This window comes from Bos indicus x Bos taurus, chromosome 7, assembly GCF_003369695.1.
Source record: "Bos indicus x Bos taurus breed Angus x Brahman F1 hybrid chromosome 7, Bos_hybrid_MaternalHap_v2.0, whole genome shotgun sequence".
Lineage (NCBI taxonomy): Eukaryota > Metazoa > Chordata > Mammalia > Artiodactyla > Bovidae > Bos > Bos indicus x Bos taurus.
Genome location: NC_040082.1, coordinates 95,813,320 through 95,832,078, shown reverse-complemented (window position 1 = coordinate 95,832,078; position 18,759 = coordinate 95,813,320). Strand labels below are relative to the sequence as shown.

At 47.3% G+C, this 18,759-nt stretch overlaps 1 protein-coding gene across 3 annotated transcripts in view; it reads right to left on the bottom strand.

The window, feature by feature from the left end:
• DNMT1 (DNA methyltransferase 1) overlaps nt 1-12,461 on the bottom strand; it is a 53,310-nt gene extending 40,849 nt beyond the window's left edge. Inside the window, exons 1-6 of one of the 3 annotated variants that reach the window (XM_027547790.1) lie at nt 12,229-12,461; nt 4,130-4,166; nt 3,371-3,478; nt 2,957-3,176; nt 1,813-1,888; nt 462-537 (exon numbers count right to left, since the gene is read on the bottom strand). In XM_027547790.1, the coding sequence (XP_027403591.1) occupies nt 462-537; nt 1,813-1,888; nt 2,957-3,176; nt 3,371-3,478; nt 4,130-4,166; nt 12,229-12,407 (696 nt within the window). In that variant the 5' untranslated portion in view covers nt 12,408-12,461. The remainder of the gene's footprint in view (nt 1-461; nt 538-1,812; nt 1,889-2,956; nt 3,177-3,370; nt 3,479-4,129; nt 4,167-12,228) is intronic. The other 2 variants (XM_027547788.1, XM_027547789.1) reach the window with 2 other exon arrangements.
• Nucleotides 12,462-18,759: the final 6,298 nt, after the last annotated feature.

The window sequence follows — 18,759 nt, the reverse complement described above, 5'->3', positions numbered from 1 at the left end:
AGATTTGCCCCTTAAGCCACATGGGACAGCGCCAGAGGCATTGTCTTTCCCAGAGGCCTTTGGCAAGCCACCAGTTTTCCAACCTAAAAAGTCTAAGCAGCATTATTACAATGCACATAATAACATGACAATTCTGCTCTTATTGAAAAATTAGATGTGGGAAAGGAGCTTATCTGATGTCAGAAGCAAATGCTTTAAACACACCACCTCTGCTGGTCTGAACATCTCATCTTGCCAGGTGGAGAGGCAGGAAAGTAGACAGGAGAGAGCAGACTCAAGCTATGGGCCTGCTAAGCCCTCGGGTCTCATCATGATACACTTTGCACTGCCCGGGGTCCAGGGATACGTTCTAACACCTTCTCAGTCACTTCTGGTCCATAGACAGACCAAGCGTAAATTCACAGTTAACGGAAAACGTACCAAAATAAGGCAGAGTTAAGAAACTTAAACGTGAGCCCCACCTGGTCTTTTTCTTCATCAACAGAATCGTCTGACTTCACTTTTTCAGGTTCTTCCTCAGGTTTTCGTTTGGCAGGGCTGTCACACACAGTAAAGCCAACTGTTAGCTCAGCCCAACCCTAGACCTCCAGTGGGCATGAAGCAACTTACTGATACATTCCTCCCTCTGTATGGGAAGATTCAGGGCATGGACTCCCCCTTCCCTCCAAGGAGACGCCCTCATTGTCAGGATGTTAAAGTTCAACGTTTCTTCAAATGACAGGTTTAGAATACTACCATTTTGCAAACCTTATAAAATCATGGATCTAGACTTTGATCAACAGCTGCTATCATCACCAAAAAGACGTGACATGCTTCTGATGGACAGCCCCAGTTTGTTAATGAAGTTTCAGAAAATAAAGCTGGAATCTGAACAAGCCTCTAGACCTAGCTACCAGTTTATAGAAAACCAGAGACAAGTGAACACATTAACCACCACTAATGATGGTGATCCAGAAGCTAAAACAAAACCAAGTTTCTTTAAATAAATGGCAAGAAAATAAGGAATCTTAAAAGGATTAAGGAAGAAGTCAACCAAACTCTGTTAACATACGCGGAAGTATAAACACTGCTGTATACCTGGTAGTCAGGAGCTATTATACTTTATGAGGCATGAAATTATAGTTCTGTTTTGTCTTCTTAAAAAGACTGTTTCCTAAATGTTAGCAACTATAGCAAAATATGAATTAAAACTTGTCAGAGGAAGACCCTGTCATCTAGAAATACAGTATTTATGGATAAGATGACATGTCTGACTTGTTTCAAAGTAACCCAAGTCGGGGGTGTGGTATGTATGGAGGTGTAATTCATTTGGAATAGTTCATTGGAGCACATGGGGCTGAGGATGAAACGATCACCAGGAGCTGTTAACTGCTGTCACTGGGCCATATACAAGGGGTTCATTATACTACTCTTGGTGATTTTGTGTATGCATATTTGAAGCTTCCCAGAAAGACTGAGGGCAGGAGTAGAAGGGGGCGAGAGAATGAGATAGTTGGAGGGCATCACCAAGTCGACTGTCATGAGTTTGAATACACTCTGGGAGACAGTGAAGAACAGGGAAGCCTGCTGTGTAGCACTCCATGGGGTCCCAAAGAGTCGGACAGGACTTAGCAACTGAACAACGTTAACAGGAAAAATGGATGAGGTCTTCAGAAATGCTGTTCATGAGTGTCTGATAGCAAAATACCAAAGTGAAAACCCAGGCAATGTGGAAGTCAGAATCACTAAATTACATCCTACTAATTCTATACGTGGTTTACCAAAAACAGTTGGCCCCTAAAAAGGGGGCTTGTCCATTCATTATATACTGACCCCCGTGGGAAATGAGATGTGATGGTGGTCTGCCTGGTAGTCTTCCTTGTAATCCTGGGGCTAGAAGAGACTTCAGCTGTTTAAAGAAAAAGAAACAAAAAAGTCACTAAGAATAAAAAAGTTCACAGCAAAGGTACAGTTCTTCAGAATTACCAGGCTGCTGCAGAGACCAGCTTCTGAGGATTAAGAATCCTCCTCTTCTTATTTTCAGCAACCACCACCTTGATAAAACTCACCAAATTAGCACCTGCCAGTTTGCTGAACCATTTTAACACAACCTCTTATATGACGGGCCCAACCCTGACACAGACAAGGAAACAGAACCTTTGCTTCCATCATCAGAAGGTGAAGTGGTCAAGAGCCTGACCTGAGCTCAAGTCCCATGCTCTTATTCTTTTAAAAATTTCAGAAGAGTTACTCTGACTACAAACGGGGAAGGAGTCTAAGAATAAATGTTTAGCTTAAACAGGCATATAACTTAGTTCTAAGTATCAGTAGATCCTGTTACTTTATACCTCAAATTCAATGATGTTTGGAGATCTAATGCTCTCAAACTTGGTCAAAGACAAAAATTTCTAGTCTACATCGAAGCTAGTTAGAAGTATACACAAGGGGGAATTCCCTGGCGGTCCAGTGGTTAAGACTGGGCACTTGCACTGCCATGGGCCCAGGTATGATCCCTGGTCAGGGAACTATGATCCCACAAGCCGAGTAGCGCGGCCAAAAATATATACATATATGGATACACAGGAGAAGGCAATGGCACCCCACTCCAGTACTCTTGTCTGGAAAATCCCATGGATGGAGGAGCCTGGTAGGCTTCAGTCCATGGAGTCGCTGAGAGTTGGACACAACTGAGCAACTTCACTTTCACTTTTTACTTGCATGCATTGGAGAAGGAAATGGCAACCCACTCCAGTGTTCTTGCCTGGAGAATCCCAGGGACGGGGGAGCCTGGTGGGCTGCCATCTATGGGGTCACACGGAGTCGGACACGACTGACGTGACTTAGCAGCAGATGGATACACAAGAAAGAAGTGATGCCCAGGGGAGCGGGTGGGATGAACCTATGGCGCCAAGTCTAATTGTCCTCCCCTTTGGTGATACCATACTCCAACAAGGTCAAATGAGTCGAATGCTCTTACACTTTGTTTCTCCATCAGACTTGCTTCTCCTGGGCGTGTAAAGTCTGGAGACAGGTTTGGGGGGCTTGCCTTTCTCTGCCATTACCACTCTGCAATCCTCACCACTTGTCTGGCTCCCGTTCTCTAGACATCCATTCGCTTCCCGACTGAAAGCATGAGCTCCGTTCTCCAAGGACAAATCTTTATTTAAAAGGGATTTGACTTTAGCCAGGTAGCCCTCCTACAGCAGGAAAGGATAATTTGAGTAGCAGTGAATGTAAACAAGTGGCAATGAGAGAATAATAAGGAAACACATGTGTTCCCTTTGTATAACTATCAGGTGACATGGGGAGTTGGGATTATTCAGCCTCCCTGGTCACAGACCAGTTACCCGGGAGGCCAAGTCTTCCAGACGCCAGGACCCTGAAGACTTACCTCAGATAATTCTTCTTTATGCAATTTGGTTTCCAAATCACATAACTGATTCTTTATTTCTGTCCGCAGAAATTCGTGCAAGAGATTCAGTTTCTCCTTCACACATTCCTAAGGGAAGGATATATGTTTAGAAGTCCCCACACTCTAAAACAACGCACTAAGGCACACTTACACTGCCTGGCCACATAACAATGACTGAAAGGCAGGCAACGCTGAGTCAAGACATGTTCGTGATAGTTCCATTAAGATCATATTACTTATTATTTTTATTTTTTTAAGAGGGACTTCCCTAGTGGTCCAGTGGCTAAGACTCCACACTCCCAATGCAGGGGACCCAAGTTCGATCCCTGGCCAGGGAACTAGATTTCATGTGCCACAGCTAAGACCTGGTGCAGCCAAATAAATATTAAAAAAAAAAAAAAAGATCATATCACACCATCTACAGGGTGGTGAAAAATGGGAAGATTAGGAAGTGAAACAGACACATAATGGTATAGTAGAACAAAACTGATTCTGAAAAAAACAGTGTGACCAGGGCAAGTTATAATCTAGACTTGCTGATAGGGAACCTAGATTGGGAAACTTGATGAGTTACCAAAAGCTAACTGATAACAGCCTATTAATATAGCACATTAGACAAAAACATCCAAGTTATCCTTAAGAGTTTAAGGAAAAGAGAGCCAATTCCACTTTGAGCTACATAGTCTATCAGACAGTCACATCTGATAATAGATTTTGTTAAGGTGGAGATGACCTTACCTTTTCTGTCAAACTATCTCTTTCCAAATCTTTGAGCCTGGGGGAAGAAAAAAGGGAAGAAAGAAAACGCTTGTTAAGCAACACTGTTCATCTATAATACCACAGTTTAAAGAACTTTGGAAATAACTTCAACACGGATATTAGAAAATACAATGGTTCCCCCTGCTCAATGTGTAGAATGCCCCACTGCAAGTGCCTACATACACATTAAGAAGTCATTTGCAATCTAAGTAAGGTTCCCTTTTTGGGGGGTGTTTTTCTGATAGTGGAAAGGGATAATACAGGCACTCTATGACAATGTTACTTTAAAGACACTGGCGGTCCAGTGGTTAAGAGCCTGCACTCCCAATGCAGGGGGCACAGGTTTGACCCCTGGTCGGGAACTAAGATCCAACATGTTGAACAGTGCAGTCAAAAATTAAGATTAAAAAAAAAAAAAGGCACTGGGAAAGTGGAAGCATAGTTGGGGTCCTTCCCAAGTTAAGTGACCAACAGGTGGTCTTCCTCCAGTTGAACCTGACCAAGAGTCCATAGAAGGGCATACAGAGGTTAGAAAGAGTGAACCAGGGCAACAGGAGGCTGCGGAAACAGTCAGCTAACACCCCCAAAGGCCAGGATGGGGACAGTGGGAGTGGCAGCACTCTGATGAGTAGGAAATGGAAGTCGGGGTCACCTGGGGCAGCACAGGGTGCCCCACACACAAGGAAGAGAGAGGAAGTCAGAGAAGCTGGCTGGCGCCTCACCCAAGAGCTCATCCTTGTGAACGTTTCTACCTAGTCATTCAGGTGTGCAGAACTGTCATGAGTTTCGCTGGAAAAATCATGGTCTGACTTGATTACTAAGATGAATGTCTTGCCTCTTTTCGGGGGAAGGGAGCAAAGAGAATAAAGGAACAAGAAGCAAAAGACACAGAGGAAATGGACAGCCTGTTGTTCCTGGCTTGGGCAGTGTTCCTGTGGGCAGCGGAGTGAGAACAGGTCCAACCAGCTAAGCCAGCGTCCGTCAGCAGAGGGGGGTTGCCCTGGGCAGGGAAGGACTGGGCCTCCACCATGCGTGGGTCCTCCCTTTGGGCACCCAGGCAAGGTACTCGGTTACCACCAACCTAAAGGGCAGGAATAGAGCTCTCCCAGACTGACCTTCGAAGAGGGAGGGCAGATGTAAGCAGCACAGACAGGAATGTGAGTGACAGGCTCTGCTGGACTAGTGACAGACAGTGGCTACTCCGAGTGGGTGGGGATCCTGCTTCTAGCTGCAAACATCATCTGTGGGTGCCTCCTCTGCGCCAGACCCTGTTTCAGGCAACAAGCTGAGTGCTGAGATGTACGCACTGCCAGGCAGGGGCTTCCTGGCTGGCGCTGGATGCTCAGCAGAGGTCTGGCTATAGAAGAGACTGAGCAGGGGCTTCCTGGTGGGCCAGCAGCTAAGACAATCATGCTTCCACTGCAGGGGGCATGGGTTTGATCCCTGGCCAGAGAACTGAGGACCCACAATGCCACGGAGCACAGCCAAAAAAAAAAAAAAGATAGCAGCCTACTGACAGAGTGGTTAATATGCTGTGTATCACATGCGTTGTGTAATCTGGACTCAAGATTCAGAGTCAGGCTTTCCAGAAGCATGTGGAGTCCCTTCCAGGCAAAAGTCATTCTACCCCCAAAGCAACTCAGGTCCTGGGAGAGCCTTAGTTGAGGACGACTGCAGATCATGTTGCTCAGAGCCAGAGGCGCACACACTGCTGCCGGAGCACCACAGCCACCCACCTTCAGTCACTGTGCTCACAAAACCCTGGCAGGACACAGCTCCCACCTCAACCGGGTCACCTTAGGCATCAAGGACAACGCTCAGATGGAAGCCCATCAAGGGGCCCTTTGCCCAACGCTGACAACGCCTATATCTGGGCAGGAGACAGATCTGCAGGTCAGAATTTTTTAAATCTTTCCTATTGAAGTGGGATATTTAGCTTGGCAGGGAGAAACAGACCTTGGGGGTATCTCAAAAGTCTCGCCCTGTGAAGACTAGATTTAACCTGCTCAGCCCTGGAGTGGGAGGCAGGAGCCCAGGGCAGGCACTGAGGAGCCAGAGGTGGGGCAGGAGGAAGGCTGGTCAGTGTGCCTCCCCTGGTGCCCAGGCTATCACTGGAGAGTTTATCCCCATCCCAGTAAAACTGGTGACACTACCTCCCATCTAGGTTCACAGCCAGGAGGATGAGAAGCAGATATGAAGGACCGAGTAGTCACAGAAGATGGCAACATTACATACACATACACACACACACACACACACACACACATATATATATATAACCTTAGCTACCTTCTGGTCCAAGATCCCATGACTCATTCCTAGCTGCTTCCATCAGAGCAGCTCTTGAAAGGCAAAAAAGATATACGTCGACCACGGTGAAGGCCAACAGAGTTTAAGTCTGAGGCTTCTGAAGAAAAAGGATATAAATGGCAACAGGAAGGAGGGACACAGAGAAGCTGAGAGCTCAGTGGGAACTAGGCAGAGGAGCTGCCACAGCAGGGCAAGAAACTCACACGAGTCAGGCCAACACAGGGGAAGAAAGGCAAATCCTGAGAGGAGCTGGGTGCCTGTCTCAAGGAGGTCAGCAATGTCAGGCTAAAATATCACAGATTTTCTCCATAGTTAACAAACCATTGGAAGAGTCAAGGGGGAGATAAAACCCAAGAATCAGTCATGTTTTAGTGGGGGATAAACAAAGTCAAGATGGCAGAAATATACAATATGTATTAGTTTAAAAGAGATAAAGTGTTAAATCACCATAAGGTGTTAAATCACTCTAACATCCTAAATTGGGCTTCCCTGGTGGCTGGACGGTAAAGAATCTGCCTGCCAATGCAGGAGACCTGGGTTCGATCCCTGGTCAGGAAGATCCTCTGGAGGAGGGAATGACTAGCCACTCCAGTACTGTTGCCTGGAAAATCCGATGGATAGAGCCTGGCAGGCTACAGTGCATGGGATTACAGAGTCAGACATGACTGAGTGGCTAACTCTTGACATCCTAAATCAGAAACACTGATCTGTAATATGGTTTCACAGCAGGAGCTGAGAACATCCTGGAGAAGTTACAAAGCTCTGTTAATTGTGCCTTCCGTAACTGGCTGCATGGTGGGTGGTACCGGAGACAGTATTTGTGGAGGGAAGGATAACGGACCCTCTCCCCTAGTTCCCCAGAACCTGTGAATATGTTACCTTACATGGCAAAAGGGACTTTGCAGATGTGATTAAGAGTACAGCTCTTGAGATGGAGAGGGTATTCTGGATGACTCAGGTGGGTCTTATCAAATCATTTAAATCCTAGGAGCAGATAAAGTTCCCAGCTGCATTTCAAGTGATGTGACTACAGAATGGTCAAAAAGACGTGATGTGAGAACTCGCTTTGAGGGCTTAAAAGATGAAGGAAAGGGGCCATGAGCCAACAGATGACGTCGCCTCCAGGCACTGGGAATGGCTTTCACCCTACAGCCAGCAAAAGAAGAAGGACCTCAGTCCTACAACCACAAGGAACTGAATTCTGCTGACAACCCGAGAGAGTAAGAAACGGGTTCTCCCCTAGGGCCTCCAGGAAGGAAGGCAGCCTGCTGATGCTTTGATTTTAATCCAGTGAAACCCACACCACATTTCTGACCTACAGAATCAGAGGATAACAAATATGTTTTATTTAAGTTACTAAGACTGCAGTAGTTTGTTATGACAGCAGTTAAAAACTAATACAGTACCAGAAAGGCAGAACTTTTTGGTAGGGAAGAAGGGAGCAGACCACGAATTTTAGGAGTGAAAGACAGTCCAGTGAATCTACGTGGCTATTTAACAGCTAGAAATTAGAACTGGCTCTCCAAAGAGGCATCTCTGGCTGGTACTGTTAACTGCTGAAGGCAGAAACCCTAAGACTGGAGGAAAATAAGGGTCCGAGAATTGAAAAGAAATATGGGGGAGATCAGGACAGAAGCTCCCAGGTAGTAAACAGCATCACCAAAGTCAAGAATACAAAGAATTAAGGAGAGAAAACCATCTTAACTGAGGAATGGCTGGGCACCTGGCACAAAAGCTAAGCTAAGGTGGCAGCAAAAAGAACAGGTCCAGATGAGTATACAAGAAGCCAGGCAAATAGGAAAGTTGGAATGATAAGCAGGCATGGGCTGCTATATTAGTATCTGCCTTAGGATCAGGTTTGCAAGTTGGTAATTCATTAATAAGGTATGTTCCCCACCCCCCCACCCCCCATAATGGAAGTGAAACATACAGCTGCCATGTAATAAGCAGGGAAGCAGGTTTCTGTGCAGGTGTTGCTCTGCCACGTTTACCTCTTTCAGCTCAGTCTTCACAGTGCCCTAGTGTGGTGGGCACCTCTGTCCCATTTTAGAGATAAAGCATCAGGAAGTTAGGCTACTTGGTCATATAGCTGGCAAGTGGCAGGCTGGGCTTTGAACCCCAGGAGTCTGCACGTCTAGAATCCTACTTCAGGGGAGAACTAGAGAAGTCAGTTATGCCTTCTGTACCTATTCAGGAGCCACAGACTAGTTAAGAACTTGAAGATCCACTCTAATCTAATCAGAGTGGTTAGCAGATAGGAAAGCTGTCATAATTACAAAGGCTGAGTCAGATTTGTGTGAGGAGGTGTCTAGTATTAGTATGTCAATTCAGGCTTCACTGAAGGTGAAAGTCTAGCAAGCAAGAATCTGAGTCTACTGGATTCTAAGCTGCAGATGCAACCAATGAGGCAAACATGCTTGGACGACAAGTGATCATCAACTCCAGACTGCAGAGGCAGCATGAGGGGTATACTGACAGAATTTAACCCCTTCTCATGGCAGGGAAAGGGGATTGTCTTTCTGAGCAGTCTTGGGAATGAATGGACAGTAGCCACCATGGGGAAGGAGTCAGGTGCAGTCTAGCCTCACACTGGTGGCTCTGCATGGTCTCAGGCCCTAAAAACCTAAAGGATAACCTGAATGGCTTGTAAGAAAAAGAAGGGCACAGGATGAGTCAGGCAAGTGGATGGCAGTCCTGGACTTCAAGTCATCACGTGCGTATGGGGCAGGAAAACCTCCCACTCCAACTTATATCCTAAGAGGATGAGTTTCAAACTTAGAGAAAAAAGACCAAATGGCAACAGAAAGACAAGTGGGAAGACTACTGCTTTTTCTATACAAAAGATGGTGGCTTGGAGAGTAAGAAAAATCAAGTGGAAAAATGTGGCTTGTCCTGAAAGGCCTGATTTTTAGAAGACTTAGGACATGTGCGTGCTAAGTTGCTTCAGTCGTGTCCAACCCTTTATGATCCCATCGACTGTAGCCCACCAGGGTTCTCTGTCCATGGGATTCTCCAGGCAGGAACACTGGAGTGGGTTGCCATTTCCTTCTCCAGGGGACCATCCCAATCCAGGGATTGAATCCATGTCTCTTATGTCTCCTGCATTAGCAGGCAGATTCTTTACCACGAGCACCACCTGGGAAGCCCTGAACTTAGTTTTTACACTTAGTTACACTTTAAAAACTCAAACACTGGACTTGCCTGGTGGCGCAGTGGATAAGAATCTGCCTGCCAATGCAGGACACAGGCTCCATCCTTGGTCTGGGAAGATTCTACACGCTGCAGGGCAACTAAGCCCATGCGCCACAACCACTAAACCTGTGCTGTAGAGCCTGAGTGCTGCAAATACTGAAGCCCACGCGCCTAGGGCCTGTACTTCGAAAGAAAAGCCACAATGAGGAGCCTGCGCACTACAACAAAGAGTAGCCCCTGCTTGCTGCAACTAGGGAAAGCCCACGCACAGCAACAAAGACCCGGTGCAGCCGTAAGTAAATGTACAAATACCTAAACATTAAGAACATTTTCTAGTATCATCATATAGGTAATGTAATGGTATGAGTCTTAAAAGAAGCTGCCATATAAACACAAGTTAGCGTAAGTGACAAGAATTCCTCAGTGAGGACTAGGCCTAAATTTTGTTCCTATTCTACTAGATTTAGTATAATCCATAACATGAGGTACCTAATTTTCATGAATCAAAAAGTTATATCTCCATTTACAAGGTGGTATAAGGGAACATTTTAAAGGGAATATTGAATGCCATGTTTACACCTGTATTTTAGAAGCTAAAATTCAAAATTTAAGAAAAGCTGTTGAGAGGGTCACATAAGGTGACAATGTCAATGGTCTGAGGCAGAAACCTAAGCCTACACTGGGCTTCCCCGGTGGTCCAGGGGTTAAGATTCCATGTTCCCAAGGCAGGGGGCATGGGTTTGATCCCTGGTCAGGGATGGATCCCACATGCCATGAGGTATAGTCAAAAAATAACCCAAAATGAAAAAAAAAAAAACAAAAACCTAAAACCAGACTCTATACCTAACAGTAGGCAATTCTAGTTCAAGGTAATATGGAACCTACGGTGAATGATGGATTGATGGATTGTAACACTCACCTAAGAACATTCAAATTCAGCCAAACAGAAGCCTTGCTCTGGCCCAATAAAAGCCCTCACAGAAGGGAAAGGTTTTGCCAAGAAGCAGATCTTAGCAGAAATCTTTGCTTCCTTACAGTTAATTCCTAGGGCAACCACTCTTGAGAACAGTTGAAGATTAAGTGAGATCATGTAAAGTGTTCTATACAATTAGCAGAACTGAAAAAAAGCAAGTTAGATTAGTCAAGAATGCTGACACGGGGGACTTTATGTGCCAGGCATATTCTCATTTAATCCAATACCAGTTTAAAGCCCATGTTAACTGTCCAAGTCCACAGACGCGACTAGTTTATGAAACTTGCCCAAGGTCATGGATGGCTCAGTGGAGGTAGCACTCTCACCATCAAGGTAAAGAAGGCTGAGCCCAATATCCCCGTCCTGGGTCTAAAATGAAGTGAGGCACTTTCATAAATCCATTTCCACTTCAAGTCATGTTTTATCTTGGGGGAGATGTATAGGGATTATTTAGCAAGGCACATCACCCTCTAACTGTGGCTAAGAAGTGGTCTGACACCTGGGAGGAGGATCCAAATACCCGCTATCACCTACTCTCCACCTTTCAAAAGCCCGAATCAGAACTGGTCTGGCACAACTTTAGGAAAGAAGCAAAGGGAAATAGGGAAATGGCAAAATCAGGTTCACAAATCTGGTTGGAAGCATTCAGGGCTGGTTCCCACATTGTTGTAAGTGAGGTTTGCAAGTTTCCAAGAGTGAAACTGATGCCCTTCACCAGCAAGAAGCCTAGGGTGCACACTGGGCTTGCCTGAAGATCCATGTGCACAGAGTAGCTGTAGCTGCATCCCCAGTATTAGCTGCTGCCCCCCTCACTCCCCTTCCCACACATGCACATACATACGCACACATACACAAGGAAACCAGCCAGTTCTCCCTAGCAAGGCTTCCTTGATGCCCACAGCTCAGATTTACTGGAAGAAACCACTCAGTTTTCACGCTGCCCAGCCCTATCCTATCACTGAAGGATAAGGGGTCCTTCCAGAATGCTACTACCCTAGCCATATGAGGTGATGGAGGGAGCCCCCCAAGGAAGACAGGGCTCGCAAACCTGAGCCGGCCGCGCCAGGGCCCCGACCGGCGGCGGCATCTGTCTCTGGAGGCTGCCATCGGGATGCTTGGCGTGGGACGCCGAGAGAATCCCCCCAAATACCCTCGGGGACCAGGCCAGCCCAACCCCCTCGAGTGGACCGGGCACCGGAAGTGGAGGCCGAAGTGCCCGGGCTGAGGGGTATCCCGAGGCCGCAGGCTGCCCACTTCCTGCGCGACCAGGCTGGCGGCAGGAGCTGGGCCCGAGGCTGCTACGGGAAGGGGCTCTCCAAGGAAAACCCAAAGCTTGCTCTACTTTGAGGTCAGAAGAGACCCCAAGTTTCTAGTCACCAGGGAACTGGGGGGGGTGGGATTGGCCCATTTTGGCGCCAAACGGCCAGGGGCGCGCGCGACCGGAAGTGCCACCCTGCCCGCGCCAACTGCCGCCGCGCGCCGCGCCAGCCCACGCATGCGCGCCCGTCTGTCAGCGGCGGCCACGGGCTACCCCGAGGGGAAATGACCCCCACCCCCACCGCCGTGCCACCCACCCAGGTTCCAGGTTCCCCGCGACACCTACCGCCTGCGGACATCGTCAGGCAGTGAGAAGGCCCGGGAGGCCAGCGCAGGCACCCGCGCCGGGGCGGTTCGGGCAGGCATCTTGGAAGGTGCAGCAGAGGCGGCAGCAGCACAGGCAACCCTGGCTTTTCGCGCGGAAACCGACGGGGAGGGGCCGCGCGCGGAGGCGGCGCGTACCATCCCGGCCCAGGCGTGGGGGAAGTCGGGCCGTACCACACAGAGAGAGGCTGTACCATGAGTGGGCGGAGGCAGTGGAACTGGCTCCGCACAGGGGTCGCGCATGCGCGACGGAGGAGCGCACCCCTGCGCGGAGCAGTGGATTTGTCCAAGCTCCTCCATTTGCTGCGAGCCTTGCCTGAGACATTCATTCATTCATTCTTTACCCGCATGCTAGGCATAGAACGAGGAACATCCCCAGGGCACTATACCCCGTGGGCTCTAAAGTTCAAGCACTCATTTCCAATCCCACCTACACTATATTTGCTCACTATAACTACCTAGGGCAGGTCACTTGGACCCAGCCTCAGTTTCCTCATCTGTGAAAAGGAGCTAACAGAACTTAGTCCAGAAAGTATTGAGGACGCACGAAGGATCTCACAGTGTAGGGAGACCTGGGCCACTTCCACAGCCTATGTACTTAAAGAAGCATCAGAACTCGGGCAAGGATAGTCTCTTCAACACATGGTGCTGAGAAACCATATATCTACACGCCAAAGATACCCAGAATGCGAATATCTACCTGCAAAAGGATGAAATTGGAACCTTGCCTTACATTACATATAAAAGTTAACTCAAAAGATGGATTAAAGACCTAAACCTAAAACTGCGGCACTTCTAAAAGAAAGTGTGTGTGGTGGGGGAGGGGGCAGCTTCACAACATTGGGCTTGAAAATGACACCAAAACCACAGGTCACAAAAACTAAGATAGACAAATGGGACTATGTTAAAGTGAACTCATGAAAATTAAAGTGAACTCATGAAAAGCAAAGGAATCAAAGTGAAAAAGCAACCAATAGAATGAGAGAAAAATGTAGGCAACCCATGTATCTGATAAGGGCTTATCTAGAATATATAAAGAATTCCTACAACTCAAAGACAATTAGAAAACAGGGGACTTGAATAGAAAGTTTCATAAAGTAGATACAGATGGACAAAAAGCATATGAAAAGAGGTTCAATATGACCAGTCTGGGAAATGCAAATGAAAACCACAATGAGATCACCTCACATGCTTTAGGATGGCCAGTATCAAAACAAAAAGTATTGGTGAGAACATGGAAATTAGAACCCCCTTGCACTGTCAGTGGGGATTTAGAATACTGTAGCTGCTATAGAAAAGTGTGGAGGCTCCTCAAAAAACTAAAAATAGAATTATACAGGTGCACTGGGATGACCCAGAGGGATGGTATGGGGAGGGATGTGGGAGGGGGGTTCAGGATGGGGAACACGTGTACACCCATGGCAGATGCATGTTGATGTATGGCAAAACCAATACAATATTGTAAAGTAAAAAAAATAATAATAATATAAAAAAAAGAATTATACAAACAGCAACCCCATTTCTAGATAAATATTCAAAAGAACAGGAAATACGATCTCAGAGATATTTGCACACCCATCTTCTTAGTGGCAGTATTCTCAATAGCCAAGAGGTGGAGGCAACCCAAAGGACAGGATAGATGAATGGATAAAGAAAATGTGGCATATACATTATGGATGTATTAAATGGATAATTCAGCCTTAAAAAAAAAAAAAGCAATCCTGCCCTTTTACAACAGCCTGGGTGAAACTTGAGGTCATTATGCTAAGTGAAATAAACTAGTCACAAAAAGACACACTGTGTGATTCCACTTAGAGGTATCTGACTTAGTCATCTCATAAAGAAAGAACAATGGTGGTTGACAGGGGCTGGGAGGAAGAGGAAAAGGAAAGTTGTTCAATAGGAATAGAGTTTCAGTTTCACAAGATGAAAGTCTGAGATCTGCTGCAGAACAATGTGCATATAGTTAGTAATGTACTGTATGCTTAAAAACAATTAAGATGATAAATGCTATGGTTTTTTATCCCAATAAAGAAATAAATCATCAATAGGATAGGACTACATTTTTTTTAAAGTACTTTATCCGCCACAACGTAAGCATCAGAATGGAGTTCCAGGTTACAGTATACATTTACATTTTTGTATCATGCAATTTACAAGTGAATGTATTTGTAAACATGCACATAAACTAAGTTCCCCCAGCAACTGGTGGAGAGCTTCCAGAAGTGGACCTCAGACCCTCTGGTCGCCATGGGTTACCCACTGCAGGGCAGGATCCAGGAGAACTGAAATATTAGGAATAAAACTAATAGCTATTAATTGAATAGTTAATCAGCACTTCCATACTTACTGTACCAGGATCTTTAGGAGTTATTTAGTCCTTTACAGGCTTCCCTGGTGGCTCAGATGGTAAAGAATCCACCTGTAATGCAGGAGACCTGGGTTCGATCCCTGGGTCAGGAAGATCCCCTGGAGAAGGGAATGGCTACCCATTCCAGTATTCTTGCCTGGAGAATCCCATGGACAGAGAAGCCTGGTGGACTACAGTCCATGGGTCTCAATGAGTCAGACACAACTGAGTGATTAACACACACTCAGTCCTTAACCACCATAAAGGGAGGTTTCAAGACCCCTTCCCTCCCCCATTTCCCATGGCCTAGGAGATTCGTCTCAAAGGAGACTGGCTTATCCAAGATCACAGGCTCAGTAAGCAGGAAGAACTATCAATCCAGGTGTCTTTAACTCCAAAGCCTGAATGTGTAGACCTGTCAAAAGCCAGCATCTGGGTCCCTAACCCAGCTTAGGAAAGGGGGCGCTCATGGGATGGGGTAGGGAGGGGAAAGAGATAAATGAGCAGACTTGCTGTTCAAGGGCCTCAGCTCACAGGAGAGCAGCTGCACTTATTGGAACCTCCCTCTCAGGTAGATTCTCTTTGTAATCCCTTTGCCAAGGGATAATTTGACCAATTATACATATGGGACAAGGGTTCAGAGACAAAGACTGGCCAAGGTTCCTGGTGGCTCAGATAGTAAAGAATCTGCCTGCAAGGCAAGAGAGCAGGGTTCAATCCCTGGGTTGGGAAGATCCTCTGGAGAAGGAAATGGCAACCCAATACAGTGTTCTTGCCTGGAAATCCCATGGACAGAGGAACCTGGTGGGCTGCAGTCCATGGGTTGCAAAGAGCTGGACACAGCTGAGCAACTAACACTTTCACTTTCACCCAGCAAGTTGGTGTCAAAGCTGCACCTTCAGCCCAGCTGATCTGTTCATGTTGCTCAGAAGCAACCAGCCAGGCACCATCTCTTAATTCCTCTCCTCCCCTCACCTGCTGGAGGTGAGAAATTTGTTGCTTCTTCCTCTGAAATACACACAGGACTTTCTGTGTAACCCAGACTGCCATCATCTCTCACTTGTACTATAATAGCAGCCCCTTCCCCAATCTCTCAGCCCACTGCATCCAGAGGGCATTTTCAAACACTTTTAATGCCCTTTTCTTTCCCACTAGAATCTTACAGAACTTTCTACTGCCCTTGAAATAAAATGTAAGCATTTAACTACCTTTACAAGGCCCTGGAAAAGGAAATGGCAACCCACTCCAGTATTCTTGCCTGGGAAATCCCATGGACAGAGAAGCCTGGCGGGCTACAGTCCATGGGGTCACAAGAGTCAGACACGACTTTATGACTAAACCACCACTACCACCACAGGATCCTGCCATGATGCAACTCATTTCCAACCCCCTCGATGAGCCACAGCTTCGCTGACCCACTTTCAGTCTTTCAAGCTCTCAAGTGCCAGTGCTCCAGGGCCTTTGCTTTCAATGTCAATGCTGCCCAGGCTACTCTTCTGGAAGCTCTACAGCTCAAAGGTTCCTGCTACCCACAGGATCCCCCGACCTGTCCACTCATCTGGAAACAGCCCCTCACCCCCACCTCTCTGTTCTATCTTCCTGTGGCTTCGTGGCACTTAGCACTGTCACTGACTCTTATTTCCATCTGTTGTAGTCTTTCTGTTCCACTAGAGTAGAGCAAAGGTTGACAACTTTACTATGACGAATCAGATAGTATTTTAGGTTCTGCAGGCCATATGTTCAGTCAACTCAGCGCTGCCTTTCTAGCATAGAAATAGCCATAGACAATACACAAATGAATAGCTATGCCTGTATCCCAATAAAACTTTATTTACATTTAAAAAAAACCTTAATTTCCAAAAACTTGCTGGGCCAGATTTAGCCCATGGGCCTTAGCAAGCCAACCCCTGCAAAAACCATGAGCTCCAGGACTTCCCTTGTGGTCCAGTGGTTAAGAATCCACCTGCCAATGCAGGGGACACCATTTTGATCCCTGGTCCGGGAAGATTGCAGTGCTGTGGGAAAACTAAGCCAGTGCACCACAACTACTGAAGGCTACATGCCCTAGAGCACACTGAGAGAATTCTTGAGCACTACAAGAGAATTCACTGCAACTAGAAGCCTGAGCACTGCAACTAGAGAGTACTCCTGGCTTGCTGCAGCTAAAGAAGACCGACATGCAGCAATGAAGACCCAGAACAGCCCCAAAGAAATTGAATCAATTTTTTTTTTTAAGAAAAGACTGATCTCCAGAGGGCAAGGATATGGTGGTCTGCCTCATTCACAGCTGACTCTCCAAGGGCTCACTCAGTTGGAATCCAAATATCCTTTGAATACATAGGACATGGGGGCTACCACGTGGGAGGTACCTGATGCAAATGTTGGTAGGTATAGAGTGGTTTTCTCCCCTGCCCCCCCCCCCCCCCGCCACAACACTATGATTTCCATTTCACAAACTCAGAAACTGTGGTCCAAATCAGATCATTTGCAAACCCAGGTTCTGTCTACAGTCCCTGAAGCTGCTTCGCTCGACTCACCTGACCAGTGAAATGTTGGCCAAGGTCAGGGGAAAGGGCTACACATGGCTTCCAGAGTGACTGGCTGGGCTACCAGACTCCTTCCCTGCAGAAGATTTTTCCCCAGCAGTGGATAGGAATCCGCCTGCCAATGCAGGGGACGTGGGTTCAGTCCCTGCTCCAGGAAGATTCCACATGCCTCAGAGCAACCAAGCCCATGTGCCACAACTACTGAGCCCGTGTGCTCACTACTGAAGCCCCTGTGCCTAGAGCCCATGCTGTGCAGCAAGAGAAGCCACCACAATGAGAAGCCCGCACACTATGATGAAGAGCAGTCCCCACTCTCCACACTCGAGAAAGCCCATGTGTACAAAGACCCAGTGTAACCAAAAAAATTTTAAAAAAAGATTTGCCCCACCTCCCCAGTTCCTGGGCCACATTCTTGCCTCCAGCTGGAGGGCCACACTCCAGAGGCCAGGAGAGTCCTGGGGGCCAGCCCAACTGAGGTCTCAGCAGCCCAGAGCACAGGGCTGGTGGAGGGATGGCTACATGTCCTGAGCCATGGTCAGTCAGAAGGCCGAAGCTGAGTCATGCCACGTGCTGGGGAATTAGTCACGGCCACTGAGATCTTACTTGATGCCAGCCCAGCAAAGGCTCCGGGAACAGCACTCAAGGCTTGCACAGGGACACTTTGCCACTCCCAGCCCCAAGCAGGTGGCCCAGCAGGAAGACCACCAGGACAGAGCCTCGCAAACTCTCTAGGCTCAAGTGACTGGAAATCGGATCTTGGGAAACCAATGGTGAATAGTGCTGGGCAGACCCGTCTGCTCCTCTGCAGGGCCTTTGAGCAGGCTGAGGGCTTTCTGTTTAGACTTGCCACCAAGCCTGGCCAGGTTTTCCTTCAAACAGCCCCTGAGTCAGTTAGCTGATTTGCCCCTCCAGGGCCAGTGCCCCAACTCAAGTCATTCCTCCCCGCTCTCCTGGACACCTTCCTAGTCTCCTTCCTGGGCTGCCCTTCAACCCTTCTACCACCTACTTTCCACAAGGAAATGTGAAGTTTCTAGATCTGAGGGCTTCCCTGGTAGCTTAGCTGTGAGGAACCTGCCTGCCAATGCAGGAGACACGTGTTCGATCCCTGGTCCGGGAAGATTTCACATGCCAAGGAGCAACTAAGCCCATGTGCCACAACTACTGAGCCTGTGCTCTAGAGCCCAGGAACCACAACTATTGCACCCATGAATCAGAATTACTGAAACCTTCATGTCCTAGAGTTCATACTCCACAAGAGAAGCCACCGCAGTGCAAACTCCGTGCACCCCAACTAGAGTAGCCCCACCAGGCACCACAACAAGAGAAAAGCCCACACAGTGACGAAGACCCCGCACAGCCAAAAATAAATAAAATTACTTTTGACAAATCTAGATCTGATCTTATCACTTCCTCTCTACCCTACTGAAGACACCTGAATGGCTTCTCAGGGCTCTTAGGATAAATCCAACCCCTCCAGGCCTAGCTCCAACCACTTCAGCTTTTGCTACTCATCCCTTGGTTCACCCAGCTGAGCTACATCCTAGAGGCTCCCCACTCCTTCCTGTCTAAGAACTGAAGAAGCCCACCTCCTACAGGG